This window comes from Leishmania martiniquensis, chromosome 35, assembly GCF_017916325.1.
Source record: "Leishmania martiniquensis isolate LSCM1 chromosome 35, whole genome shotgun sequence".
In the NCBI taxonomy this organism is placed as follows: domain Eukaryota; phylum Euglenozoa; class Kinetoplastea; order Trypanosomatida; family Trypanosomatidae; genus Leishmania; species Leishmania martiniquensis.
Genome location: NC_090170.1, coordinates 992,080 through 1,019,780, shown reverse-complemented (window position 1 = coordinate 1,019,780; position 27,701 = coordinate 992,080). Strand labels below are relative to the sequence as shown.

Sequence of the window (27,701 nt, the reverse complement as noted above, 5' to 3'; positions counted from 1 at the left end):
CGCCACACAGCTCCTTTTCCCTTCCCCTTTCTCTCTGCCACCATCACACCACTGACAGAGAAGCCTCGACAACACTCTCATGACGTACGAGCGGAGGAGGGGGAGGGAAGGAAAAGTGACGCAGAGAGGCGTATGTGACAGCACACACGCGCCTGAGAAAGAGAGGGACACCGCACACAAAACAAGCAGCTTGTTGCTCAGGCATCATCGATACACCGCCGTGATAGCGACAATGGTGTGCTACTCCTCCATTCTTTCCTGCTTCACTTGCGAGGAGCTCACAGAGGCGGTGTTGTGAATCGCGTCGCCCCTCGCAGGCGCACGAGCGGCAGCCGCAGAGGCGTGCTCCTCCACGCGTAGCTGCACTTCGTTGCCCACGATGAGTACGTCTCCAGCTCGCAGCTGACGCGGCTCGCCAAGCACCCATCCTTGCCCAGCGACACGCACACCATTACGACCGTAATTGACCAGCCACAGCGTGTAGTGGTGCGGTCGCTTTGTGTGCAGCACCGCGGCGGGCTCTTCACTTGCGTCCTCGTTGCTCTCAGACGCTTCGTCGTCCTCTGCCACTTCATGTGTGCCTCCACGGGGCTCGTCGTTGGACGACTTCACCTCCTTGGCGCTCGTGGCGTGCTCATACACTGGCCGCAGCACCAGCGCAAACTGAAACCGCGAGAGCGCCTCTGGGTGGCTAGCATAGCGAGCCAAGGCACCGGCAATGGGCATAGTCGCCGCCGCCGCGACCGCGGCCGCTCCTCTAGCCCCCGACTCACGCCCAAAGTAGGAGGTGAGCTGATCAAGCGGCAGACGCGTAGGAGCAGGGGCAGTAGCATCCCCTCCTGACGGCGGCTTTGCCGCAGACAGCACCACCGCGTAAAAGCAGGCGGTGTGCGCCACAAGCACACTACCAAAGTACTCTGTGCAAGGCGACGAAGTGAGGGCCGGGCCCCAACCGAGGGCAGCAGCAGGGTCTAGGAGGGCCCCTAGCACTCTGCTGTTGTCCGCGAACGGACTCGTGACGTTGACCGTTCCTGGCGGCACCACAAAATCCGTTTGCTGACCTCGTGATGTGAGCGTCCGCCACGGCCGCTTATAAAGCTCCGTCAGCGTGTGCAGAAGCTCCACCTGCCTCTCTACGTTCACCTCGCTCGCTGCCACAAACCGCAGAGCGCTATTCGCCCCTGCGAGCTCGGCCTCCGTCGCCCATGGGTGTGGCGACGGAAGCCACGCTTCTCTATCGTCGATGTCCTGGCTCGTACGTCTACGCTTCCGAGGCAAGGGCGACCCTGTCTGCGAGGATGTAGCCATCGCCGTCCCTCCCGCCTCCTCTTCACTCCTTTTTTGCTCTGCACGCGACACATCGGCCTGCACAGCTGGGGCGTTAAGCTCGCGCAGCTTCTGCCATGCGAGAAGATTAAGGAAGTGGTTCGACATGATGGCGGCGCCCTCCTCGTCGCTCAGTCCCATGCGTGCTTGAAGCGCTGCCAAGTGCGTAATGATTGCCGCGGATGAGAAGACGCCTTTTTCCAACACCGTTGCGTCCAAGCCCGCCGCCAGAAGACGGTTACCGGCGATCATCGAGGTGAGTGTCACCATCGCCTGCGGTCGGCGCTCAACCGCTGTGCTAGCCTTCACACGGTTGGCACCAGCGGCTGCCACTCCAGCTACCATGAGCTGCGTCGCGTCCGCCACGCGCCACGAGGAGGCAGCGATGTCTACAGCATCCGCCACGGCGTCCCATACTGGCAGCGGTGGTGTACCCTCTGGCACTCGCGGCAACAGTTCTGGGAACAGGTACAGTGGCGGCTCATAAGTGGTCGAATGTGATAGTTTCACCACACACTCACCAAGAATGGGGACCATCTCAGCTATTGCCTCAGCAGCCGCATCAGGCTGCGCCATTGCCGCTACTAAAATGGCTTCAGCCAATGGATCTATGGGAGAGGGTTGCTCACCGGCGGAACAGTCGATCGGTGGCCTCGATGAGCGCAAGCGTGAAAGGAGCAGCGAAACGAAGGAGTACACGCACGTACCCAAAGCGCCTAGTAGGATGAAGCTAAAAGTCAGCGAAAACTCAAGGCAGCACACACACACACATAGACAGACAGACAACACGACAAGGGTAAGGAGACCCTGGCGAAATCGTGAGGGAGGAGAGAGACACAGAAAAGGAAGAGGAGGGCGGAGGACGAGAGGTGGGGCCCAGAGTACCACACACTGCGGCGCAGACAGAAGCAAGGTGAAGTAACCGACGCGATAGATCTCAACCGAGAATCCGCAGCGCAAGAGGAAATCAATAGCCAAAAAAGCAGCAGAGTAAAAACTACAGATTCGTGTGTGTGTGTGTGGCAGGCTACTGACAGGCATTTGAGGTGGAGAAGAGCCAGGAAAGAGAAGCTGCGGCGCGGAATTGGCGCACGCGAGGAGCGGGGGAGAGGGGAGAGTTGACCACAAGCTCGGCGGGCAGAGGGAAAGTGTGACGTCAACAGGCAACACCCCACAAGCGATTCTTTTCCCAGCTGCCGTGCAACCGTCTCTCGTCCAGTGGCTCTTGTCTGCTGAGGAAGACGGCTACTGCTTCGATCTGTTTTTCTTTGTCCTATTTGTGCGTCTGCTCGGTGAAATACGGCAGGCCAACTCTGCTTGTGTATACGCGCGTGAGACAGAAAGGAGAGCACGCGAATGAAAAGGAATGTGGCATTGAGACCAAAGGCCTTCACTACTACCGCGGCAGACGAGAACAGCACAAGATGCACCGCTTCTACAAGGCCTTTACAAGGAAAAGCTTGCGCAGACAAGCACATAAAACAACACTGAGATGAGAAACAGAGGCGGTAAAGCGGCGGCGATGATAGATGAGTTGGGAAAAGTGATAGCCACTTTTGAACAGCGTCGGGGGCCTCGACGAAGCATCAGGGGCATCATCCCAAGAGGCGGCGACAACGCGAGGTGCCTTTGCAAGAAGCCTCCTGCATCACGAAAGTTGGGCAACATCCTTCTGCTGACGTTTCCCACTGTGCAGAGGCGCCACCGGTGGTGATCGTACTTTCTCAGTAGTCAGAGTTGTCTTTTTTCGTTCGCGTGTGCCATGGCACACAGCGCCGGCGTTCGTTCTCCAGTGGACGTTACGGGGGTTACAGATGCCCTTGATGGCATATGTGAGGACAAACCACTGTGCCCACATCCAAAGCTCTCAGAAGAGGAGAGGACATGCGGAGGGGAAGAGAGGGGCAAGAGAGTGTCAAAGGGGAGATGAGGACGGTACCTTCAACGTCATCATGAGAGACACTGACAGCCTAGCGCGTGCAAGTGACACATACACCATGGATCGACAGCGTCAACAACGCCACAAGCCTCGGAAAATCAAACGAAGGGGGAGTGGAGTTCTGCTCGACATCGAAGAAAAGACGAAGAAGCTCATCACAGAATTGCCTAACCTCACAAGACATGCAAAGAAGAGAACAAAATCGGTCACATAAAGAAAGAGTCAAATTTGTGCCCATCGAGAGTCCGTGAAACACAAGTACGCGGCTGCGAAATAGACGTGCATACGCGGCCTTCGCAAGATCACGAGCCGCTCGTCGCCTCCCCGAACCTCACTACGTAAAACTGCAGAGCCCACGCAAGAGGGTCAAGATGCGATTGATGGCGCCCCCCTTTTAAGCCATCAACGTGTCAGGCTCATCAAGGCACTAGCGCAGGTCACCGAAAGCGTCATCTATGTCATCGCCGCCGCCGCCGAGGTCCGCAAACGGGTTGTAAGTCGCTGTTGGATTGTTGGCCTTTTCGTTTTGATTCAGAGACTCCCCCTTGGGTGCCCAACGAAGAGAAGCCCCGCTTGTGGTTGTGGAGGCCCTCTGCTGCGGCGCTGCGTTACTTCCCGCGCCCTGCTCCACCGTGGCCCGGTGATCTGTATCACGTTCCCAGGCTCCCTGTAGAGCGGCCTCGAAGTCCCCATCGCCTCCCCCCATCGCAAAGCGGCTCTCTGTAGGGCCTTTGGCACCAGCCAAGAAAGGATTTGAGGCAAAGGCGTCGGCGAACTCTACCCGAGCAACGGTCAGCGCGTCCTGTGCGCCCTGCTCTCCAGAGTGGGGCGCAGATGAAAGGGTGGAGGGGTTCCCTTCGGCCATCGACAGGGTATCCCCCACACTCGCTCCTGGAAGGTTTTGAGGCGTCAACGATGGCACCCCTCTCGACGCAGGAGGTGTCGGATGCTCTATAAGGTCTGCTCCGTAGTGCATCCCCGCGTGGCCACCGTGCGGCGGCGACTCGTGCGCAAGCTCACTGTACTCAGGCCGCCGTGGTGGCGGAAGATGAGGGGCCAGCGCAGCTACCTGAGGCGATAGCTGCGTTGCCGGCGGGGGCCCGCTCCCGTGCAAGTGCTGCTCGATGCCGGCGACGGAAAGCGCATACTGCCGCTGAGCCCCTTCAGCAGCGGCGCCGTCTCCCCCGCCAAAGAAGATGGTAGACGGGTCGGCGTAACAAGGCGCTCGTAGCGCAGACTGACGTAGCAGAGGGTGGTGTGCTGCTGCGGGCAGTGGTGGTGGTGGTAGAGGGGCATGACATCCCGGAGGAGGTGAAGGCTGGCCTGCGTGATGTCGCTGCGGCCCAGCGGATGACGCCGGAGGTAGGGAAGACGGCAGTGCTGCCTCAGACGCGGTCGGAGGCAGGCTGGAGACCGGGCGTCTCGCGGTTGGCACTGCCGGCAGCAAAAACGGCTGCTGCGTGAGTAGGGGGGCCGCGACAGCATCATCGGGAGCTCGCTCCTCTGCAAGGTCGATGACGACATCCGTCGCCACTTCGTAGGCATGCACGGACGCGCTACTAATCCAGTCGGCATCCGCGTTCATATTTCGCTCGGCAGCCGAAACCAGAGGGGATGCCTGTGTGGTGCTTGCTGACTCTGGCGTGTGCTCCTTCAGCACTCCCGCCGCTCCGGAGTCCGTCGTATTTTCTGATGGCACGCACTCTGGACCGACCCCCGCTGCTGCCGGCAGCAGCGGGTCTGCAACGGCGAAGAAGGCTTCGGCCCTCCTCGCTGCGTCCTCAACGGCTGGATGTTGCAATGCCTCAGCCCCCCTTCTCACGCTGGGGCCAGTGTCCTCCGACCACGGCCGTGCCGGTGTGTGTGCCATGGACGAGCCAGCCTTGACCGACATGCACTCTTCGTTCAGCTCGGCCACCAGCAGAAGCAGTTCGCTATAGTCGCTACTGACACTTTGCAGTGCCCGCTGCAGCCGTGCAATCTCTTCTTGTGATAGTGCGAGCTGCTGGGCTACCGCATTGCGCTCCGCCTCCATCGCGCTCATCAGATCCTGCGGCGGAGAATGCTGTTGCTCCTGCTGATGCTGTCGCTGCTGGAGAAGCGCTTGTTGCTGGGAGGCGGCGGCGGCTGTGGTGTTCGAAGCGTGCCGCAGCTGCTCTTCCATCATGTTCAGTGATTCCACTAGTTGCTGATGCTCCTCTTCCTTCGACTGGAGCGCCTCTTCGAGCAACTGAATATTCTCCAGGAGTCCCTCGACCATGCCAGCTGATGCGGGGTGCGAGTTCGCGACCTCCGCGGACGAAGCCGCCGCACCCTCTCCTCGCACGCGCTCTTCTTCCGCTGCTTCCGCGGCACGTCTCTGCTGCCGCTCCTCCTCTAGGGCAGCGCACTGAGCAGAGATGTGCTCGGCTCTCTCTCGCCACTCTTCTAGCGCGTTCGAGAGACTCGCCTTCTCCGCGCGGGCGGCTTCTAGCTCCGCTTGTAGCGCCGCCAGTATCTCACGTGTTTGTGCATCTAGGCCGAGAGGGGCTACTACCGGGTGCGATGTGGGGTCGAGTGGTTGCGGTGGGGGTGGCTCGACGCGGTAGTCGGCAGATGACATAGTGCTCTGTCCGAGGCTTGTGAGGGACGCAACACGGGGGCCACAAGGCGGCGGCGGTGCAAGGGACGGCAACGCGACTCTGTGCTTTTTCAGCGCCTCATCTGAATGCGGTTGTCCCGATTGTGTGGGCAGCGGCAATGCCATCGTCGTGAACGGCGTCTGTGACGAAGATGCCGCAACGCTGGCCAACAGGCGTTTGAACTCCGCCACAAGCTGCTCCACCATAGCCACAATGTCCTCATCGTACGGGCTAGGGTTCTGCGCTCGCAGTCCGCTCACCACAGGGTGTTGCCACCCCGGCGTGCTGGCTTGAACGTCGAAGAGGATTGTGTCAAGAGACGCACCACTACCGACCATCTGCAAAAAGCGCTGCGCGAGAACCGTTGCGGCCGCCGTGGCTGTGGTCACCTTCTGGGACATGACGCAGGCACTTGCTATCAGTACGGCCGACCACAGCCGAAGATGGGCGGCGCCCTCGCGGCGAGCCTGGTGCAGCAGCGCCTCTCCCCATGACACTTCCTCAACGAACGCGGCCGCCGCAGAGGGACATGAGCCCATCCAGGCCAGCAACGCACCAACGTAGGCCCCGAGAGCCGCCGTGTTGACCTGCTGCCCTGCCGCGCCGCCGCTGAGGCAGAAAAGCAGGAAGGTAGCGATGTAGTTGAAGAAAGAGGGCGGCAAGCGAGTGGACAGTGTCCACCCCGGCTGCGCTTTCACAAAGCCCTCTAGCGCCAACGACTGCAAGTGCGGTGGTACAGACGAGTGCACAAGGGCCTGAACCACTGGAGACGCGCCAGGCACCGCAACGAGCGCGCGCAGGACCTGCGCGGCATAAAATTTCTTCACAGCCGGCGTTTGTGACGAGAGCAACACATGCGCGAGAGCCACACCACAATGCGTATCCGCTCTGACGGCGCTGTCATTGACCGTGTGGGCACGGTCTCGTGAAGTCGCAGTCGACCCCTGCGCGGTGGCACTACTGCCGCCGCCGCCTCCAAACTCTGGAGCCGGCGGCACCAAGCCGTTCAGGAACACGCCTACCAAGCGCTTTTGAAAGGCAGGCACGCTCAGCAGCGCTGTGAAGAGCTGCACGCCAGCGCTGACGAGGGTTGTGTCCGTTGTTTCACAAACATACGAGAGCAACGCGCGCGGGGCAGGCCACACTTGCACAGTGTATGGTAGAGTATCTCGAACCAGAGTCGTGACGGGCTGCAGGTCAAGCCACTCCTCCACCGTCTGCTTTGAGCCACTCAGAAGCAACGCCAGCACCCGCACGGACTCGATGCGGGTGGCATCGTCGATGGCCAGTCCGCTGAATGCGAGGCGCGTTAGTGGGCTCAGAAGACCGCATCGAAGAAGGGCTTCTTGCGTCGAGTGTCGCTCCTCCTCCCCATCGTCGGTGCCGCGCAGGATGCACGCGAGAATGGAAACGGACATGAGCACGTTAAGCATTGTGTCGGACCTCTTGATTGCGTCAAGGAGTGCCTCCAGCTTCTCCGTCAACACTATCGGCTGGGGGTAAATCTGCCCTGAAGGACTGCTGCCAGCACCCTTGTGGCGGTGAGCCGCCACCGTGCACGCCACTAGCTCGGATGGAACGGATTCGAAGAGGGCTGCCAGCCGTGCAGCACAGCCCATTTCACGGAAGAGCTTCTGAGTTGCCTTGTTTGAGCGGAGCATGTTGTGTACAACCGTCAAGCAGTCCTTCACAATCGAGTTGGCATGCCTCTCACCGCCCTCACGCTCGATCACATCAAATAGCGAGTCGAAGGCGTTGTGGAAGGCGAGAAGGGTCTGCAGCTCCGCATCGGCCAAGGTCAACGACGTGAGAAGCGCCAAGGCTTGGTTACGCAGCTGGTGATTGTGCTCGACTTCGTTCAGGGCATCCAGCAACACGCTGATGCCGCGGGCGCCTAGCAGTGCCTGATTCAACTTATAGGAGTCGAACGCCTCCAGTCGCTGGAGCAGGACGACGACATTGTACCGGTTCCAGAACGGGGCTGTTGTTTTCATAGCGTCTAGCAGCAATGGTACCGAGTCCACGAGGTGCTCAAGCAGTGCGTCCCTCGCGTTCCTCTTGGCCGCCATAGTGACATCCACGATGCGACGGTTCACCTCCACTTGGTCCGGATACTTGTCCAAGTCTGTGGCGTTGGCAAGCAGCTGCAGCGTCGGCTCCGTGATGGACTCGTCCTCGGCGTGATTGAGAAGTAATTCAAGCAGCGCCTTCAGCGACGTCGTGTCCAGAGCGTATGGGAGGTCAGCGCAGCGTAAGAGGTCGCGCTGCGCGTCACGAATATCCTGTGCCATGATGCAGCCTTCGATGCGCAGAAGCAGCGTCCGCGTTGATGTGCTTGGTCGCGGTGACGGCAATGTGGAGAGAGGCGACAAATGTGGCCCCCCTAAAAGCGTCGGTGAGTTATTAACCGGCCCGGCAGGTGGAGAAGGCGATCGCGCAGCCGCACCGCCCGGCTTTGTCGTGGAGGTGCTGCCGTGATCTCCGTTGGTGGCCAGCGATGCACTTGCCAGCTTCCCAGGAGGCACTGCTGACGCCTTGCTACAACGTGCACCGGTTGCCGCGGCTTGCGGCGCCTTGTCAGTGGCCGGCGGAGGGGGATGCACCACGCGCTGCCCCAATACCGCCTTGAAGAGGAAGCTCATTATGGGTAACGAAAAAGAGGGAAGGGGGAGATCGAAACAAAAGCAGCACCGAAAAGGCTGGGAGAGAAGCACAGCGGGTTCACACCTTTCTACGGTATCCCCCGCTGCGTTACTTCCAGGTGCGATAGATTCGAAATAGCCTTCGCTTGGCCCCGCTTCGTGGGGAGGGGGGCACTGAGACAAAAAAAAGACAGAGGCTGCCTACTACCCGCAAGCGCAGAGGCGATTGTATGCCCTTCGTCCTCTTCGAAACGCTTCAATCAATCGGGGAGATCAGAGTGAGGGCGTTGAGTGGTATGGGGGCGGTGGCGGGTAGAGCGGCAGCGGCAGCAGTAGCCACAACAATCACAGGCGCAGCATATATATATATGTATATATGTGTGCAGTGCTTTCGAGGTGCCATGCAGAAAAGCCCCACGCAGACACACATCGTGGGCGGAAAACGGGAAGACAGAAGTTCGGCAATCGATGAGAGGAAGGGAAGAGGGGTGAGGCGATGGGCTGGAGAGTGCAAAGAGGGGGAAGGGGAAAGGAGACGAGCCCTCTGCGAGCCCGCACGCGCCCCGTGGCATGCGTGACGGTGAAGCGAGGGATGCGATCGTGCTCTCACATACGCTCCCGTGAACCCTGCCTCAGACTTTCCGCTCTATGGCCAGGGGCGCTTCTCGGAAGCATTCCAGTTTCGTCAACATTGCCACCCCCCAACTGCGCATCACGCCGGCACCTGGCATCATCCCTCCACTACATTCTTGGAATAGCAAAGGCCAGTGATTTACTCGAAGAAAGAAAGACAAGCACCTGCTCAGGTGAGGAGGGCGTCAGAAGTAGCCGTCGCAACAAGCGATTCGTGCTCCGAGACACCGTCAACAAATGCGTTGCCACGAACCTCACACGTTAGTCACACCTTTAGAACAGCGAAACAGACCAAACAAAACGCAGCATGCGGCTCCGCAAAGCTTCTGGGAAAGAGTGCTGCACACGAGAACAGCTAGGATGCAATGCTGCTTGCGCCATTAAGGGAGCAGGCCCAGCATACACAGGGCCGCATGAAGCACAGCTCTGTCTTATGCTCCTCAAAAGCTCGTCTGTGGCATGACGCCAAACTCCTCCCGCTTCACGCGCACCTCATCCTTGGGCTTCAGCACCTTGCGCTTGTTGTACGTGTGGCGCATGCGTGCCGGCACTAAATTGCGCTCCTCGAGCGATTTCATGCGCTCCATGACGGGGTGCACATATCCGCCGCTGAGGTGACGCAAGGAGCCAACGAGCTTGTCAGTCGGCATGACGTCGAGGGCTAAGGGGGTGTGATAGTATCGGCCGTAATGCTTGACGGTGAGGTTTTCCTTCTTCGCCGCACGACGCTTCTGCCGCGCCGCTTCGCGCTTCTTCAGCTTGGCCGCGTGTGTAGCGAGCAGCTCATCGAGCTCATCGGTTTCTCTCGTGATGGTATCGCGATGTGGGTGACGCCGATGTACCATGGCACGCTTGGCTTCCTCTGCCGTTGCCTTCCTTGTCTTCTTTTTCTTTGCCGCCTTGCGATCCTTCGCTACAGCCGCAGAAGCAGCGGCAGCCTTGACACTGTTGCCCTGTGGCGCCGCAGCGCTTCGCATGGAAGAGGGGGTAGAAGACAGTAACGCCCCGCTAGAGGAAGGCGCGGCCTTTGTAGTCTTCTTTTTTGGCGGCTTCGCAGTCACCGGCGCCGACTCCTGCACCTCCTCCTCCCATGTTTTGTCCGCCGAGAAGTTGCCGGTGTACTTATTGCCGCGGCCCAGCATCATCATCTTCACAAACTTCTCGTCCTTAAGCTTCTTCTTGGTGAGCTGGCGAACAGCTTTGCCAAGGGCCTCCTGATGCTCTGCATCCACCGGGTTGTAGCTCTGACCACCAAGCGGAGTTGCTACGGCGTCGCGGTTGTTGGGGCGGATCGGTGCGTACTTGCGCCGACGCGGAGCCAGCGGCTTGGCCGGCAGGAGGTCTGGCGTCACCTGCCACCCTTTGGCAACAGCAACCTGTGGAGGGCGATTCAGACACTTGGTGCCCGCATCGTTATTCCACAAGTTGCGAGACTTTTGACGGCCCATTTTTTCGTGGGCGCGCCTCTCCGAACTTGGGGAGAGAGAAATGGGGAGAGAGGAGGGGCGGAGCCGCGCTGTTGTGTAGGTCACTTTGTGTGTAACTCTTTTCGTGGAGTGGGCGTGCGCATGTTGTGCGCCAGCGACGTTCAGCTCACAGACGCGGGCGCCGTTTGGCGTTGGCGGCACGCACACACACACACAAAGGCAACGAAGGCAGTGATAAGTGCGGAGGGGGGAAGGAGAGAAGAAAACTGCGGACGCGGCAAATGTGAAGAGCAGAGCTCAGGAGCATAGATTCTAGTGCGCTAATTGGAGGGCGGTAGCCTCATCACGTGTGAAACTGTGCGAGCAAAAACACAAGGCCAAGCAATGTGGTTCTTCCTCGGGCAACTGGAAGCGAACAAAACAAGTGGCTTTTTCAGTTCCTTTGTGGCGCTCTCATGGGGCGGGGGCACACTCCGAGACGTCTCCGCGCGCCCCCCTGTGCCTCGGCACTGCTCAGCCCGCAGTCGCGTCTCTCCGTTTTATGCTGCCTGCATCTCTGAGGGTGAATGGCTAATCGCGCATTACCGTTACGCCCACATGCACTCTTATTCGAATACAAACAAACAGCAAAGAACAAAAAAAAAACGGCCCATGACAGCCGGCATCCATGGCCAACATGCCGACGGACACCGCCGCATACGCGGAGATATCTGTCTTCACCAGGACATGCCCTGGTGAGGGTCAGTGCGTACACAGTACGTTTCCGCCACACGCATGCGCATTGGCTCGACGAAGAGTGCTCGCCCTCTCCTTTGGGCGGGTGCGCTTCGCTCCAGAGAGTCTCTCTTAGACGGGACCCCCCCTTCGCCAAGACAGCATTAGCACACTGCACGGCCACAGTGTAGTACGCGTGCGTATCGCGGAAGAGCAGAAGCCATCAGCACTCACCGCCCTTGACGGTAGCGTTGGAGGCGCAGAGAGAACGGGGTGCGAGAAGCGGTAAGCAGGGAAAAGTGAAGGAGTGAGGCAAGAAAGGAAACTGAGCGAAGCCGTCCTCACGCCCTCGACGGTGCGGATCGTGTCCGTCTCGGGTAGGCGGAGAGCAGCACGGAAGCGTCTGCGGTATCCGTCTTTGAGCACGAAAGCAGAGAAGTGCCCCTGCCCGCCTTCCACTCTTCACCTTTGGCAACGTTCCCTTCAGCCCTCTTCAGCTCCGGCAGCATCGAGGGCTACCATGTCGCTCGCGCACATCATCCCCCCATACACGCAACAGCAACCGGAAGAAACAACGACATACGGCAAGCAGAGCAGTGAGCAAAGACAACCAGGCCAGGTCTTACGGCCGCAGGAAAGAGCCACTTGTGGAGGGGCCCCAACCATCGAGCGAGCTGCATCGGCTTCAGAAATTCTTGATGGTGCGCTGGTGCTTTTTGGCCTCGAAGAGCATCCTGTTTGGTCGGCTACGCTTGAGGAAGTTCTCCGCGTTACGAGTCCACTGCTTGCTCACCTGGAACTGGTAAAAGTCCGAGTACGTGCGTGAACTTCGACGACGACGGCGGCGCACCGGCTTTTCAGAGGTCTCCGCCACTCCGTCACCACCGAACGTTGACTCGAGTTGCTCAGGGTCGATAAGAGCCTCTGGGACCTCTTTGCCCTCACGCGCCTTCTGCGCCAAGAGAAGCTCTCGTACGACCCGCTTCACGTTCTTCGGCACAACATATCGAAACCCATCTTTGTCTCCGCCGCGGCGGTTCACCGCGCGAAGATGTTTAATGTGCTCCTTGGCAACCTTGTTAAGAGCCCGCTCTTGTTTGCCGAGGCTCTTGAAAAAGTGGTGGGCGTTTTCGAGTAGCTGGTCGGCCGAGACGGCCTCGGCGTGCTTCTTCTCCGCGTAATCGTCAAGGAAAGCGTGGTCAGGGTAGAGAGAGGGCTCTTGGCGAATAAACGCTGCGCCATCGTCAGCGCCAGTGGATGGGTCGCTGCCAAGCAGATCGTCGCCACGGATTGCACGAGAAAGCAGCTGCCGGTCACGCTCTGCTTGCGACAGCAGCTGCTTTGGCTCCGCAAAGGATGCCGCCGGCGCGGCCACCGCAGACACCTCGCCCTTCGTCACCTTTTCTGCCGCTTGCTTTGCCTTCAAAGGCTTGTTAGCGACGATGACAGTGGTAACCACACCAGTACGGGGAGACTTGGTCGCTGACGGCCGCTCCTTCTTGGCGGAACGCTTTTGCTTTTTGCGGTTTTCCTGCACCAGTTCACGCGCCCTCTTCTTCTTCAGTGTCTCTTTGCCCGTTTCCACATTGCTCACTTTCAGCTTCGGCACACGCGTTTTCGGCGTCTTTTTCGCCCTCGCGTCTGCTGCAGCGGTGCCACTAGACTTCCTGGCCGTCGTGGACTTCTTCTTTGTGACTTTGCTTGCGGCCTCGGCCTTTTCGCTGGCTGGTGATTTCTTGCCGGTGGCTATCGCTCGCTCCTTCTCGCGCGCCTCGACGCGTTTTCTGTACCTGTACTTCTGCTTCTTCCTGAACTCCTTGTTGAATTGCATCTTCGGGAGAAGCTCCCGCAACTCGTCCTCTGTTGCCATGACGGCGGCCCTAGAGAACCTTCGAAGGGAGCAGAAGCCAGAGACCGATGGGGCGGCAAGTGCGAAACGGCCTGGGCGTCGCCTGCCACGCGAGCCAGGAGAGAAACGCAGGCGAAATGCTTGAATCGAAGTTTATAACGGAGTGCAACGGATGATGTTGGGCTTTGCACCGACGAACTCCGTTCGGATGCTGGCAAGAGGCTGCGCGGCTGTCAGGAAAAGAGAGCTGCAGGCGGTTCGCACAGTGGCAAGCAAAAAGGGGGGACGCGGGAAAAGAAGGCGCGTGGGAAGTGGGCCGCTGGGCAGTACGCAGATGTATTGAACGATCGCCCATCCGCTCCTCGCCACCAGCAAAGCACATCATGCCATGAGAGCTGGTGCCGAGCATCCCGCTCTCCGGCACATCGAGAGGGGAGCATCAAAGAGTGTTTATCGCATCAGCAGAGAGCTGAGAGAGACATGTGCCACAGTGTGAATTCACACGCTCTCGTTTGGGCGGAGGAGGAGGGGGGATAAGGGAGGTGGCAGGAGGAATGGGAGAGGTGCTTTGCGAAGACACCACAACAGCTGCCAGGGCTACAGCTCGTTTGCCCATAGATTTCGCTGAAACTCGCTATTGCTTCGGATAGACCGGACGCTGCAATTGGAGAAAACGTGACGGGGGCGCCGAGGTCGAACATACATACCCTCTCACACCGCGTCAACAACGATAAGCAACGGGACAGTCTGCCCACGCAAACACGACCCGAATCGAAGCAGCCTCCATTCTCCAGAACAGCAACTGGAAGCGAAGCACACACGCGCAAGCGAAAAAAAAAACACAGCTTTCACTGTCCACAGCGCCTTCAGCGACGCGCACCCGCCACCTCTGTCTTCCCTTTTGCGGCCGCGGCTAGAAAGGCGGCCGCGTGGACAACCGCGCCCACACACCCAGACAGACACGCAGAAAGAGAGGCATAAAAAGAGGGGAGAGAGAGCACACGGGGCAACGTATCAGAGAGAAAACCGTAGAAGAACCGCAAATACACGAAATCCTTGAAAAAGATGTGAGACCATTCGCAGTCACCTTGCAGCAAGGGAAAGCAGGAAGCGACATATATATATATATATTGACAGCGAGAGAGGGAGGAGGAGAGAGGAACATATCATTCCCTATGCGAGCTTGGCAGCACACGCCCACCAGCGCACACATTCCCATACAGGAGACGCGACAGGACAGCAAGGCAAGACAGACGTCCACAGCACGGCGGATGCGAACGCCAACATCAGAGGCGAAGAGGAGGTGGGAGGGTGAGGGAAAGGGGTGAACAAAGAATCACAAGCCGAAGCTCACTGTGAGATCCGTGGGCGTCATGGGAATACGGTAACCGGAGGGGGAGAGGCCAAAGGAAGACGAAAACGACGCGGGCGAAGGAAGAGCAGCAGCGCTGGCGATGGCACAGGAGAGCATCGAGAAGCGAGAAGCACAGATAGCGGGACACTAAGAAAGGGAAACAGTATAAAAGCGAGCGCAGCGGAACCGTACAGATGAGCAAACACGAAAACAAAACGAAAAATACACACACACACAGAGGAAGGGAGAAGGGGAAGAGGGGGGGTTGAGAAGGTTACCAGTGTCAAAGGTGGCAAGTGCAACGAAAAGAGAGAGAGACAACGGCAAGCAGAATAGGAAAACACACACACACACACACCAGACCAGAGCGAGTGAAAATGTGAAGGGAAAACACGAAGAGAAGCAGAAGCAGCCCTTGTACGTTCCCCACACACCTCTCGAGCCTGCCCCATCATCATCACCCCACCACCACCACCACTACTCTCCCCCCTCCCCCTCGCATGTTCTTTCTTTTCCGCACCCACATGCTCACACGGCATGAAGTGGAGTTGCTCTATGTTCGAAAAAAACCTTCGGTCGCCGTCACCATCACCGCTGCCCGTCTGAAGGCTCGGCGAAGAACGAAAGGAAACGCAGCCAAATCCTCAATGACCCTCACACAGCCGGAAGCAAGCTCCAACACAGCCCATCGCAGCGGATTCCAGAGAGAGAGAGAAGGGGGGAGAAACGAAAAGGCGGCCAGAGGCAAAAGGGGCAAGGTGCGTCGAGGTTCGGTGGAGGATGCGCACAGATGTCGTTTCTACGAGAGCTCGAAGGAGCCACCAGATAGCGTAATGCTCATCATCAACTTCTTGTATAGCAGCTCCTCGCTTGGATACGGTGGCAGCTTCAAATACCGGAAGCATGTGTTCACCGACGGCAGCGCCCACTCCGACTCGGGCAATTCAAGCAGCACCGTCGATGCCAAGCCCCCCTGTTCCTCGGATGCCGAAGGGTAGGTGAGCGACAAGCTACGGAGCGGAGTCTCGTGCTGCCCAGACGGCGTGTCGTCCGCATCGGACTGTGCCGTCTGCTCGCACAAGCCGCCGATCAGGCCACCTTCGTCTTCTTCCATGCCGAGCATCCCAGCCCCGCCGCTACTGCTCGCCGTCGCTGTAGCTGCCTCCGCCCGCAGCGCCTTGGCACACCCTTCCTCAAAGGCGTTAGAGCGCTTCACTACCGTGATGGCGCCGAGAGCGCGGATACCGCCGATGGGCAGCCGAGGGCAGCCGGTACAGAAGAGGAGGAAGCTGCGCTGCTCTGCTGGTGTCAGTCGCTGTCCAAGAACCTTTGCCAGCAGTTCCAGCTGCGGCGAGTCGTTCTGGTAGCCGTGGTCGCCGACCAGCACGGACCGAATCTCTTCTGTGGTCCACAGCGGGTCATTGGGGCTTTTATTTTCGCCACACAGCACCCCAATTAACTCCTTCACCTCCATCACCGTCAGCGCCTCCTGCGGCACGACGTCGCGGCAACCCATTGTCAGGAAGTATAAGGGCACTGCGACGGATTCGTACAGCAGCGCGCCAACGACGCGACGCTGATACAGGCGCAAGTTCTTCTTGGTCACCTTCATCTTTGCACCACCAAGCAGAAGTTCAAAGTTGTCGTCGCCCGGAAGGGTGAAATGGAGATCAAGCGAACCCAGAGTGGCGCTATCCATGGTAGAAAGAGACGCCAGGCTCCGTGCAATGTCCGGGTCCACCCAGCTTGCCGCTGTCAAGGGTAGCTCAAACAAGTCGATCGGGAACTGCGGCGGTGGGTCCATGTGCGCCACGTCGGAGGCCACGCACTGGTAGGCCGGCAAGCCTCGGCGGATAAAATAGGCCACCGCACGAGAGAGTGGGAGCGGAAACACCTGTTCATCTACGAAGGCGCGGCCGAGTGCAGCGCCGATGGCATAGTAGGCTTTGGCGCGCCACCGCTGCTCCAGCACATAGTCCCGCATCAAACCGACATTGCTGTCCACCAAGCACGCTGCCTTGCTGTGGCAGTGGGTGCCACCAGCCCCTGTGGCGGCCGCGGGATCGATGAGAGAAGGGTCCTTCTGAGTCAGTGACGAGGCGGCGTTCCTGCTGCCGTTTTGGCTCAAGACGCGAGCCACGCCGTCATCGCGGACGGTGCGGCTGCGGTGGCGGCGTCGTGGCGGCGTCGTGCGTAGACTCTCCATGTCCTCGATGTAGCGTCGCGCGCCCTCCATGTGGCGCGGATAGAAGCCTTCCGGTGGCGCTACGAGGACGGCATCGGCTTCCAGCGCCGCCGCCAGGGACGGATTCGTGGTGAGGTTAGCGCTGGGTGGCGCACTGTATGCCGAGGCTGAGCGCCCAAAGGTACGCGAGGAGGACGTGGTAGAGGCAGAACCGAAGCTCGGCGACCTCAGCATGCCGCCTACTCGGTTGTTGAAGGAGCTGAGACGAGGCGTTCCACCGCGGGCCGGGCAGGCTGTCGGGGTCCGGCTGCTTCGGCGCGGTGGAAGCGAAGTAGGCGGCGGACCAGCCATCACCGGGCCAGTTGTGGACATGACGGCGAGAGCGGAAGGTGGCACAGTTGCAATGTTGTTGTTGCTGCCGTTTCCTTTGTCGTCACTCACCCGCCACAGCTCGGCGCAGCGCATGCTCACCTCTGCTGCTAGCAGCGTGTAAAACTGCGCCGTTGGTCCCTGGCCGACGCCGACGTCGCCCTTGAACTCGACCGAGATGGGAAACCGCGCTTCAGAGCACTTGCGTAGCAGCATGTACGCGTCCCGCGCGAATGCCTCGCGGCTGACGGAGAACTTGTGGTTGGACAGCTTTGCCCATTCGGCCGGCAAGATCATGAGCGCCCTGTCGTTGCGCTGATTTCGGAAAGCTCGCATGTGCTGGGTGAAAGCGCGCCGTGCCCCGTACGCCAAAAAGCGCGACGCCTGCTCTCGTACCGACAGCGGGATGAGGAAGCGCCCCTCCCGTAGCAGGAAGTTCACCCATCGCGGCAGCGCGTAGCGCGGTGGCAGCATGCTCACACGCAGTGCCGACGCCTCGAGCGAGCGCACGAGTGCGGAGGTGATTGTGTTGTTCACGAAGATGCTGTCGTCACCGCCGAAAATGCTCTGTGCCTCTGCGGCATAGGCGATCAGCCCATGGGTCTCCTCGAAAAGGGCGCGGTGTAACATGATGAGCAACAGCATATCGGCGCGGTGGGCAAAGTCGGGTGCAGTGAAGGTGAGCGCCGGAGGCGCGTCCGTGTGAAGCTCCACGCGTGAGTGCGCGCCGCATGCGCAGTACGCCGCCGAGTCACTCTCGAAGTGATGGAAAAGGTAGGTCTGGTTCAGGGCAACGTGGTGCCCGTCGAACTCGCTCGCCTCCATCGCCTCTTCCACGGGCGACGTGTTCGCCTTGCCTGAAGTGTCCGAAGCGGGGGCGCCGGCAGGGACGGCATTTCTCACTGCCAGCGCCGCCTCAGGTGACTCGGCGTTTCTTGTTCCTCGCGCGCTCTCGCTACGACAGTTTGAGGGGGCAGCCGGATTCGATACCGTCACGAAATGCTTTGCCTTCAGCGTCAGCTGCTCCTCAGCAGCACCTTCCACCCGCAGTAGACAGTTCTCCAGCTGCAGGAGCACGTGATGATCGCCAAGAGCGAATGCGCGGCGGTAAAGCGTGCTCAGCACCGTCTCTTGAAATGGAAGCATGCCACATGAGGTGCGATACAAGATGTACCGCTCCTCCACCGCCTCCTGCACCATATCCTCAGCTACCTGCCGCTCCGCTGCCGTGGTCAGCACCTTCTGCACCTCGGCGTCAAGGCTGGCCGCAAGCTCCGGTGTAACCGGCGTGCCCTCGTCCGTCAGCGCACCGCGCGTCACAAACCGTGAGAGGTACTCGTACGTCAGGCGTCGAACAACGTTGGCATGATTTAGGAGCTTCTCTGCCACCTCCACTGAAAGATTCGTGCTTGCAGCCGGACTCGGGGAGAGCAAGTAGGGGGCCATGGCACCGCCGACGTGTGGCATAGGTGATGCAGCGTAGGCGTCGAGAGCCATTGTGTAGCGCTTCAGGAAAGTGAGGACGCGCGTCGTAAAGCGCTCGAGATGATGAAGCGCTGACTGTGAGGTGGGGGCCAGCTCAGTCCCTTTGGTTGAGCTGGATCCGGTGCGGAACCACCGCTCCAGGTCGCCGATGGTGGCGCAAAGGTGCACACGGTTCCGCTCCATCACTGCCTGTGACCGAATCAGTTCGGTGTTACCCGTGTAGCGACGATAGCACTCTTCGCACACATCGTAGCTGCAGGTGCGGCAGTTGTGCCCGCTAAGGATGTTGCGGTGGCACTGGTCGCACCGGCGCACCTGGGAGTAGTGCTCCATGTAATGAAGGCCATGACCCGCCATACAGCACTCCTTGGCAGTGCGCGCTATGTTGACCGGGTCGCTTACCCGAGACGACCCAGTCCCGCTGCGTGCTGATGAGGGTGACAGCAAAGTCGTCTTGCACTGCCTCGACTCTGCCCGGTTCGTGAGCGACGCGTTAGACGTCGAGGCGGCGCCAGTCGCAGTCGCAGAGGAGTCCACACAAGGCAGCGATACAGTGTCGTCCACCGCTGCGGGCTTGACGGCAGCGGAAATGCGCCGGCCGGCATCGCCGCAGAGTGCGACCAACGGCGAGATCATGCTTAGTGCGTGATGCACCTGAAGAGGCGTCTTGCAAACCACCTTGTCGTTAGTCACCACCGACTCTACCATCGGGAGGTAGCTCTGGAGGGATAGATTCGCCGTGAGGGTAGACACGAGCCGGTGCATGCCAGTTGGGTAAGCCACCGCGCACTCAATGAAGCACCGCATCCGCTTCTCCACGACAAAGATGGCCAGGATATCCGCCACGTGCATGCCGCTTGCTATCATAGCCTCCCACGACGACGCAGCTGGGTCGATCCGTCCCATTTGGCCGTCTGGCAGCCCAGCAGCCTCGCGCCTGAAGCTGGAGGAGGAGGCGGAGGTAGAGCTATCGTGCGCCGCTGTATACCCAACCATGTGCTCGAGCGGCCGGTCGCCGAGGAGGTAATACAGCAGCGTCGACGCCACGCCGACGTTGAAGACCTCGTAGGAGGTAATGTCCTCTGATTCTTGGAAGACGCACAGCAGTTCTCGGATCGCGCTCTCGTGCGTGTCACCGCGTAGCTTGTTTCCCCGCGCAGGGCTGCCGCTGTTGTCAGTCGCGGCGGCTACCGTGCCCTTAGCAGTCCCACACGTGCACCCACGGAGCTCGTTCAGCACCGTCTGCACACGCAGCATCGTGCTCGACAAAAAGGCCCCACCAAGAGCGGAATTTTCGGCTGCGCTCACACTCGCGCCTGGCCCACTGGCCTGCGCAGAACGGCGCTCTTTCACCTTCTCTACTATGCATCCCGCTAACGCGCTTGCTTTCTCCACAAGCGTCGCCGTTCGCGTTGGCTTGTCGTGCACCACCAGCGTCGTCTTGGACAGGATAACCAGCTGATCCAGCAACCCGCAGCGCACTGCGCTTTCAGTGAACTCGCACGGCTCCGCCATTGGGTGGTACAGCATCCACTCAATCATTGTCAGCACCACTGCCTTTGTTGCCTTGTCTGCTGAGATGAGAGCCTCGCGGTACATCTCGCACATAGGCAGCACTGCCTTCCTCATCAGCTCCTCAAAGCGCTTCGAGGCGCCGGACAAGAGCATGAGCTGCAGCATGGACGCGCACGCGCACGTGGCTACCTGCTTTGCCATCTGCCCCGACGTGTTCTTGGCAAACACGCACAGACAGCCAAAGTACTCCTCGGCAAGTGAAATGTGGCCCGCCGGCACCTTCACCTCCGTATTCAGCAGTACCGGCAGGGACACACCAGCCGCCGCAGTTGTGCCCTCTCCCTCGGTGGAAGCCTGAGGCGTGCAGGCGCCTTTTCGCCGACTACGCTTCGCGGAACCTGTATCACTGCTCGTGCGGCCATCCCCTTCCCCCGCCCTTGCAGCGGTGGCTGTCGCGTTATTGTTGCGCTTCGACGACGAAAGCGGCTTCCACACAAGCATGGTGCCATCCGTCGCGCATGGCCCGGCCTCCTTGACAGCGACGATGGGTCGCAGAGTCGCCTCATCTGCAAAATGGTACACAAACGGGATGTAGGTACGGCAGATGTTGCGGCAACCTCCGCCGCTTCCCTTGGTCATAGTCATGCTACGCAAGTCTACGTTCAGCTGCTTCATGTGAACAAAGATGCGGGCCTGGTGGTCGAGCCGTGTCCAGCTCTTCTCGAGAGACAAGCACTGCTCCTCGATCAGGCGATTGTTGTGGCGCAGCTCATCCTCCCACATCCACTGGTGTACCGGCAGCACAAGCTTCGGCTTCAGGCCGAACGCATCTGGCGGCACGGTGGGGCAGGCTAGCACAAAGAGCTGCAAGGCACCGATGGAGGTGATGTGATCCTTGTCGCGACGCTGAGTGCTGCGAGCGGCGATGACAGCGCGCGGGAAAGGGTCGTCGAGTAGGGTGGTAATCTCCTCCGTCGAGTCCTCTAGAATGAGCTGGAAGAACCGGTGCGCCTCCGGCAGCTGCAGGCTCTCCAGCATCAGGTAACGGTGGCAGTTCGTCAGCAGCGCCAAGGTCGTCTCGCAGAGGAGGACGCGGTCGACGCGAGCGCCAGGCTCCAGGGTGACGTTCGACTCTGTGTCGACAATGAGCTGAAACAGTATTTTAGGCAGTACAGGGGAGGCAAGCGTGCGGGCCGTGTGCGGTCGGTGACAAATTAGCGCTCGATCAATGAGTGTTCCGAGACATTGCAGCAGCAGCTCAAGCAGAGCCCAGCGCTCTGGGATCGACGCCAGTGACTTGGAGTACTCCTCGATTAGGGAGACAACCAGCGGTGAGATAACGTTCTCGACCTGCACCACCGTGGGGTGGTCCGCGTGCGGCACAATGTCCTCAGGTGCTGCTGCCTTTGGCGATGAGCTTCCGCTGTAGTTGGACGTGCGACCAGCCTTGCTGGCTTCGCTGCTCGTGGCCGATGCCTTTTTCTTTGACTTGAAGAAGGAAAGAATGCCTGCTGCGAAAGAGTGGGACGGCTTCTCGAGCTCCGATGGCATTACCACCTTGGAGCACATCATCAGCAGTGTCTCCAAAGCTTGTCGTGCCACCAGCGGAAGCGGGTCCGCGCACAGGGTCAGCAAATCCCCAACGAGAGCGTGGTGGATGAGCTCACCAGTCATGTCGTCCTTGCTGATGAAGCGCATGACGCGCAAGCCTTCCTCGATCATGGAGGCGCTGTCCGACTGCACGAAAGTCCACTCCAGGCAGAGTGCGCGGTGAATCGCCTGGGATGAGAGCTGCATGAGGACGACGTGAAACGCCTGCGCCGCCTCGTAGGAAGACGGCACGTGCTCCATGATGAGCGAAAGCGCACGCAGGGATATGACAAGGAGGTCGCCGTGCGAGCTCTCTTTCATGAAGGTTTCGCAGACGTCGGCAAGGAGTGGGATGGCGGCGCCAGCGTCGAACTTGCGCAAGTAGCCCTCGAAGCCCATGACAAGAGAGGTGGACATAGCCTCGACCGCCTCGAAGAGCTGCGTGGTGCTCATTGCCTTCAGCGCTGCCGTCACGGCCTTCACCTGCACCTTTGGATCATAAACGCCGACGTCCATTCTTCGCCAGAAAAGCGCCTACAGCGATCGGTGTTGATAAGGTGGTCAAAGGTGTGGCTCCACCTGCTAGAAGGGGGGTGCGCCGACTCCCGAGAGGCGTGAACGCGTGGCACACCAGCAAAACAAGAACGGGCTGCAGATTCTGCACCACCCAGATGCACAACTCCCGCGGAACGCCGCTATCGGCTCCCAGCACTTCAACGAGGTACACCGGCAGATCCGCGCCCGCGGATCGAGAGCGAGAGACGGGCAAAGGAGAGGAGAAGATCACTGCTCTCCGTCCTGTGTGTGTGTGAAGGGGAGAGGAGGGGGGAGGACGCTGAAGACTCGAGACGCCCAAGGAAGAGTCCTTTGGTGCAAGCTCCGCACACTGACACTTCTCCAGGAGGGGTTAGGGCAACAGCAGCGACTGAGTGGAAAGGAGGAGCAGGAGCAGCAGGGAAAGGAACAACCACAATGGGAAAGGACGTCGTTGTATGCGTGTGCGTGTGTGTGTGATGGGGGGAGGGAGTAAGTATGTGTGATACGACGCGGAAAGGCGTCCCCGTCTGAGAGAAAGGGAGGGGAGGGGAGGAGCAAGCAGAGATGAACGGAACAAAGGCGAACAACAGAGAAGGACACCTGACGTGCGAGACGAATCAGAGTAGGCGAAAGGCAATGAACACAATAGCGGCACACACACACGCGCGAAAAAAAAGCACTTGCAGTCAAAGTAATTCAGGAAAGCGAGAGGACGCCAGGGAAAGGGGAAGGGTGTGGGGGCTGACTTGGGTGTGTATAAAAGCGAGAGAGGTCGGAATCGACGGAACAGGATTCGAGCAGAAACCCAAGACAAGAAGAAAGCAAAAAAAACACGGCAGCAGTCCACAAGGGTCAAGAGCGAAGCCACCACCACCACAAGAAAAAATGAAGATAACAGAACGCCAACAAGAACACGAGACTGTGCCGCAGCTACTGATGATCGAAAGCGCTGCTCCGTACACAGCCAGTGTGACCCTAGGAGAGAGCGTGCCAACGACTACGCGAGCCCGGCGACTTGGGAAATGAGAAAAATGCCTACAGAGGAATCAAAAAACTTTGACGACAGAGGCGCGCACGGCGGATGAAGATGAGATGTGCGGCGATGACAGCAGGAATGCTGTGGAAATGGACGATGCAAAAAAAAAAAACGAGGCAGGAGAGGGTTGGGTGACAGCGGAAAGTCACCTTTTCTGTCCTGCTGCCGCTGCACGAGAGAACGTCGATCGGTGTTCGATAGGCGCCCCGCTCTGGGTCTGTGCCTCCTTCACGTTTCTACACCTTCCCCTTTGCCTCCCCGGCGTGCGGGCTGGTGTGACGAGTTTTACCAATGCGGATTGCCCGCCACGATAGAGCGCACACCAAAGACGATAGGGGCAGTAAGAAAGCTCTACCCTGGGATAGCAAGCGGCGGGCAAATGTGCTGCAGTGAGCCGAACCAACACGCGAAGCACAGCAAAGTCGAACAGGCCACTTCACTTCACTTGATCAGCGCCCTGGGGAAAGTATGAGCTGCGCGTGCGTATGTGCTCGTGTGGGTGGGAGGTGACCCAGACACGCACACAAAGATGCGCCAAGAAAAAAAAACGGGGAAATCAAAGAAGGGAGCGAAGAAAGACGCAGAGAGAGAGACGCAAGCACAGCACAGCACTTGAAGGAGATTGGGAGATCAGATACAACCGTACTTGTGTGTGCGCGTATTCAGCGACCTCACCTCAACTCGATGCCCGCACCAACAGGTGAAAACGAGAAAGAAGAGCAGACAGAAAAGAAAGCACCAAAAAGACACACTCAAGAGCGCCCAGACAAAGAATCTTGACGTCTTCGGCGCACCCTTCCCACCCTCCTCTCACTGAAAGGAGAAACGAAAGAAAAAAAACAGGTGAAGAATCAAAAAGTACACCGCCTGGGGCACTCAAGAGATCACTAGCAATAAACGCACTCAAACAAAGTGTTTGTGACAGAGGCGGCGCACGTCACTCGGCCACCTTGACGAGAAGCGGAAGGAGGTGGCGCGTCAGCAATCAGCGTCGATAGCGACGCCAAGACGCAGACACCAAAGTAAAAAGCTGCAGAGGGAGAGAGACGATGGCGATAGAGGGCAAAGCGTTCGACTGCCTACCTCTTCGTTGGGCGGCTATTTTCTTTTCGGTTTCGTTCTGTTGCTCTTGTCTCTTTGGGCCCTCGTGGCCTTACCACAGGTTCTTGCGGCCGCCACCTGGAGTGCGGCCTCTCGTGCTTTCTTGCTCCCCCCAACCCGCCCCACCCTGATTCAACAGCGGCAGCGTATTTCTCCCAGCTCGGCAATCAGCTGGGCGCTTTCTCGCTCCGCCACTCGTACGGGAGAAGGGAAAGGATCCACTTTTTGAACGGCGATGGGTGCGGGAAAGTCGTGTGCCCGCAACCTCAACTTTACCCGCTGAAGAGACGCGGAAGGAAATCGAGAGAGAGAGGAGTATGTGACGATGAAAAGAAAAAAGGGATGATTGGAGGGGCGTAGGAGAAGGAGAACAGTGACGGGGAGGAGTACCAACGAGGAAAGCTCGAGTGTAGATGCCTAAATGTTTGTATCTGCACGTGCAGGGAAAGGGGGCGCAGCGGAGCAAGAGCGCGAAAACACAACCGGTGTGTGTCCAACCTGTAAGTGTTCGTCGGCAGCGCCCAAGTTCGCACAAAAAAAAAACCGCCTCTTGGGATTCACGCAAAGCGCCCTGCCTTCGTCGCCCACATCCGACCCGAGCAAAGGGAAGGGGGAAAGGCGAAGACGAGATTGGTGAAGTCGGGACAACGACGAAGAAAAACAGAGTGTAACGGTGAGGAAGAAACTCGGTGATGGCTCATTCGCAAGGGAACAGAGGCAACAGAAAAGAAAAAACAAAGGTAGACATAGAAAAGACGACTCTAGAGTTGAGCTCAGTGACGTGTCAATCGAAATCGGGGTACCGGAAAGAAAAAATATCGCAGAAAGGAGGGCGGAAAGGAGGGCGGAATGGAGGGCGTATCTACTGCGAATGCGCTCGTGCGCGTATCAGCTGGTTCTTGCCGCAAGTACGTCCTCTCGTTCTCGCTTTCGCTTTCCTCTCGTTGATTCAGCCGGTGCGCGCTTCTATGCGTGTAGGTATGAAGGAGGGGACCGAGCTGACAGGGCTATACATGCATACGCGCACAACACAGGGCAGGCGAACGGTATTAAACCGCCGAAAGTCGTCGAAGGAGAGAAAAGGGAAATGAGCAGAGCCACAGCCAGCGACGACAGCACTAGCGGGAGAAAAAAAGTGACGAGATAGCAGGGATAGGAAGAACAGGGAGGAAGAGATGCCCCTACGCGCGTCACCCACCCACCCGCACCTCCCACGACACAGAGATCGATTGGCAGACGCGGTGCGCAGCAACCGACAGCACTTTGTCGAGTAGCTGAGCCTCGAATTTAGAAGAGTGAGCGCACCAATTTAAGAAGGGCAGATCGATGACGAGGGAGGTGAAGAAGGTGTAAAGGAGAACTGCACCACGGAGGTGCGAAGAAAACCGTATGTGTAAAGGGACTCGCCTTGGCCGGTGTAGCGACTGGCTAAGTTCTTTTCTTGGGGGGGTGATTTCTGGAAGGGAGAAGAGAGGCAGTCCAACCTGGAGTCTTGAGAGTGTGTGGCTACTAAACGCGTCTCCTCGCTCTCTTTCTGTCGCCGTAAGCGATGCTAAGATACGTGACGGGTGATGTATTAGTGCGTATAGGAACGTTTTCCCTGCCGGGGTCAGTGTGGGACAGAGGAAGGGAACGCGATGGAAGAGGAAGGGGAAGGAGAGAGCGAGTTGCACGCGGAGGCTATCCGCCAGTCAGCATATTTCCCTCGATGGATTCAGCTTCTGTCAGTGTGGGTACCGCTGCGCCGCCTACACCTGAGTCGTACCCGCGGGAGTGGCGTGCGTTTCGGTATCGGCGAGAGGGCCGTGCCGCCAGTCCTCTCACCTTCCTGTGATACCAGGCAGAGACATGAAGGGGAGGTCGTCGGGCGGGGCGCGACAGGTAGGCCACGTACATGGCCACTGAAAAAAGGGGGGCACAGAGAGAGGGAAAGAAGCGCAGGGCCACCGAGGCTCCTTCTCCAAGAGGGCGGACACTCCAAGTATCCGCAGGCAGGTGAGCATGTCGCTCCCACTGCGCACCGGAGGGCAAACACGACTGTGCGCCGGCCTCGTCGCACCGCCGTGCCCGGAGAAAAGTCTGCAAAGGGAGAAGAGAAAAGGAGCACACGGAAAGGTGTGAGCGTTTCCCTGTGGCGGTTTGCCTTCCGCGCCGAGAGCAGTGCGCAGACTCGCTCGCGTGGAAAGCAGCGAAGGCGCTGAGGACGAGAGGGCGAGAGCTCTTCGCTCTGCAGTCGCTATGCGAGGCTCACCTTCTCCCTCCTATACTTGCATCGAAGGTGTCTCCATGTTTGTGTACCTGTCTGTGTGTATGTGGGAAGGGAGTGTTGGGGGCAGGGGGAGTGGGGGAGGGGAGGGGATGGAGTGGGCCAAATAACGGCTACGTCACTGAAACGTTTTTTATTTTCTTTTCGTTTTGAAGAACGTTTCATCGACTCTCTCTTTCTCCAGAAACGGTCGGAGTTCATCTGATGGTGGCGAAGCACTCCACATGTCGATGGTGCATCCCGCGACGACAGGGCATCAGCACGCAGCCACACGAATCCGTTAGAGGTTGAGAAGGCTTGACGAGAAGGGGGAAAAGGGCAAACGGAAAACTGCTTTCCTCTGCGGGACTCTGTGACAAAACAGCCGAGGTGACATGAAGATGCTGCAGGCTGCTGAGAAGGCAAGAGAAAAAGAGAGGGGCAGCCGAAAAAAACACGAGCGCGCGCTCACTTTCTTCGTGAGCGTCGTTAGGGCTCCACCCCAAAAAGAGTGTGAGGGCGTGCTCATGTTCGCAGCTGTGGTCAAGGATAGTGATGTGTAGCGCGCCGCTTCCTTGCACCCTCCGCACGCTCACTGGGCAAGGGAGCCCGGCACGAACACAGCAGCAAAACGCACCTCACGTCTATCCCAAGCAGCCTCACTGTCCTGTGCGTGTCCACGAATTCCTTTTCCGCTGATCGCGTGGTTTTGCCCCAGCGGTGGCAGCAGATATGAACAGACAGCCAGAGAAGAGCGGCTCTCAGGCAAAAAATAAAGAACGGGGGAAGGCGAGAGAGCGAGTGGGGAGTTCAGGGACGCTGTGGGTGGATCGAGGGGGGGCGAAGAATTCTTCGTTCTCCTGCAAGAGAGCGAAGCAAAAAGGGAAACAAAATCAATTATCCCTCTCAAAACGGCGCTATGAGCCCTAGCGCAGAATACACAAAGCTGAAAAAAGCACAAGCGCCGGTAGCAGCAGGTTCTCTACACCCAAAAACGATGATGAGCATCAGCGGTGCAGGAACAATACAAAATGGCGGGTGGCTTTAGCCGTGGAAGAAAAGGTCCGTAACGCTGCGCGCAGGAACACACCTACGCACATCAACCTGTCATCGGCGTTCCACTCTCTTCCGAT

General features: G+C 58.9%; 5 protein-coding genes across 5 annotated transcripts; all 5 read right to left on the bottom strand.

Annotated features, from left to right (window-relative positions):
* Positions 1 to 240: 240 nt before the first annotated feature.
* Positions 241 to 1,902, bottom strand: LSCM1_01007 (uncharacterized protein; the record flags this gene model as incomplete). The annotated part of the gene is made up of 1 exon (XM_067318633.1): positions 241 to 1,902. The coding sequence occupies one exon, from the start codon at positions 1,900 to 1,902 to the stop codon at positions 241 to 243; it is 1,662 nt and encodes a 553-aa protein (XP_067174738.1).
* A 1,790-nt stretch (positions 1,903 to 3,692) lies between these two features.
* LSCM1_01006 (uncharacterized protein) lies at positions 3,693 to 8,528 on the bottom strand (the record flags this gene model as incomplete). Its single annotated transcript, XM_067318632.1, has 1 exon — positions 3,693 to 8,528. One exon carries the CDS (start codon positions 8,526 to 8,528, stop codon positions 3,693 to 3,695), a length of 4,836 nt encoding a protein of 1,611 aa, XP_067174737.1.
* Positions 8,529 to 9,601: 1,073 nt separating this feature from the next.
* LSCM1_01005 (uncharacterized protein) lies at positions 9,602 to 10,609 on the bottom strand (the record flags this gene model as incomplete). Its single annotated transcript, XM_067318631.1, has 1 exon — positions 9,602 to 10,609. One exon carries the CDS (start codon positions 10,607 to 10,609, stop codon positions 9,602 to 9,604), a length of 1,008 nt encoding a protein of 335 aa, XP_067174736.1.
* A 1,378-nt stretch (positions 10,610 to 11,987) lies between these two features.
* LSCM1_01004 (uncharacterized protein) lies at positions 11,988 to 13,172 on the bottom strand (the record flags this gene model as incomplete). The annotated part of the gene is made up of 1 exon (XM_067318630.1): positions 11,988 to 13,172. One exon carries the CDS (start codon positions 13,170 to 13,172, stop codon positions 11,988 to 11,990), a length of 1,185 nt encoding a protein of 394 aa, XP_067174735.1.
* Positions 13,173 to 15,304: 2,132 nt separating this feature from the next.
* LSCM1_01003 (uncharacterized protein) lies at positions 15,305 to 22,165 on the bottom strand (the record flags this gene model as incomplete). Its single annotated transcript, XM_067318629.1, has 1 exon — positions 15,305 to 22,165. One exon carries the CDS (start codon positions 22,163 to 22,165, stop codon positions 15,305 to 15,307), a length of 6,861 nt encoding a protein of 2,286 aa, XP_067174734.1.
* Between the last annotated feature and the right edge of the window lie 5,536 nt (positions 22,166 to 27,701).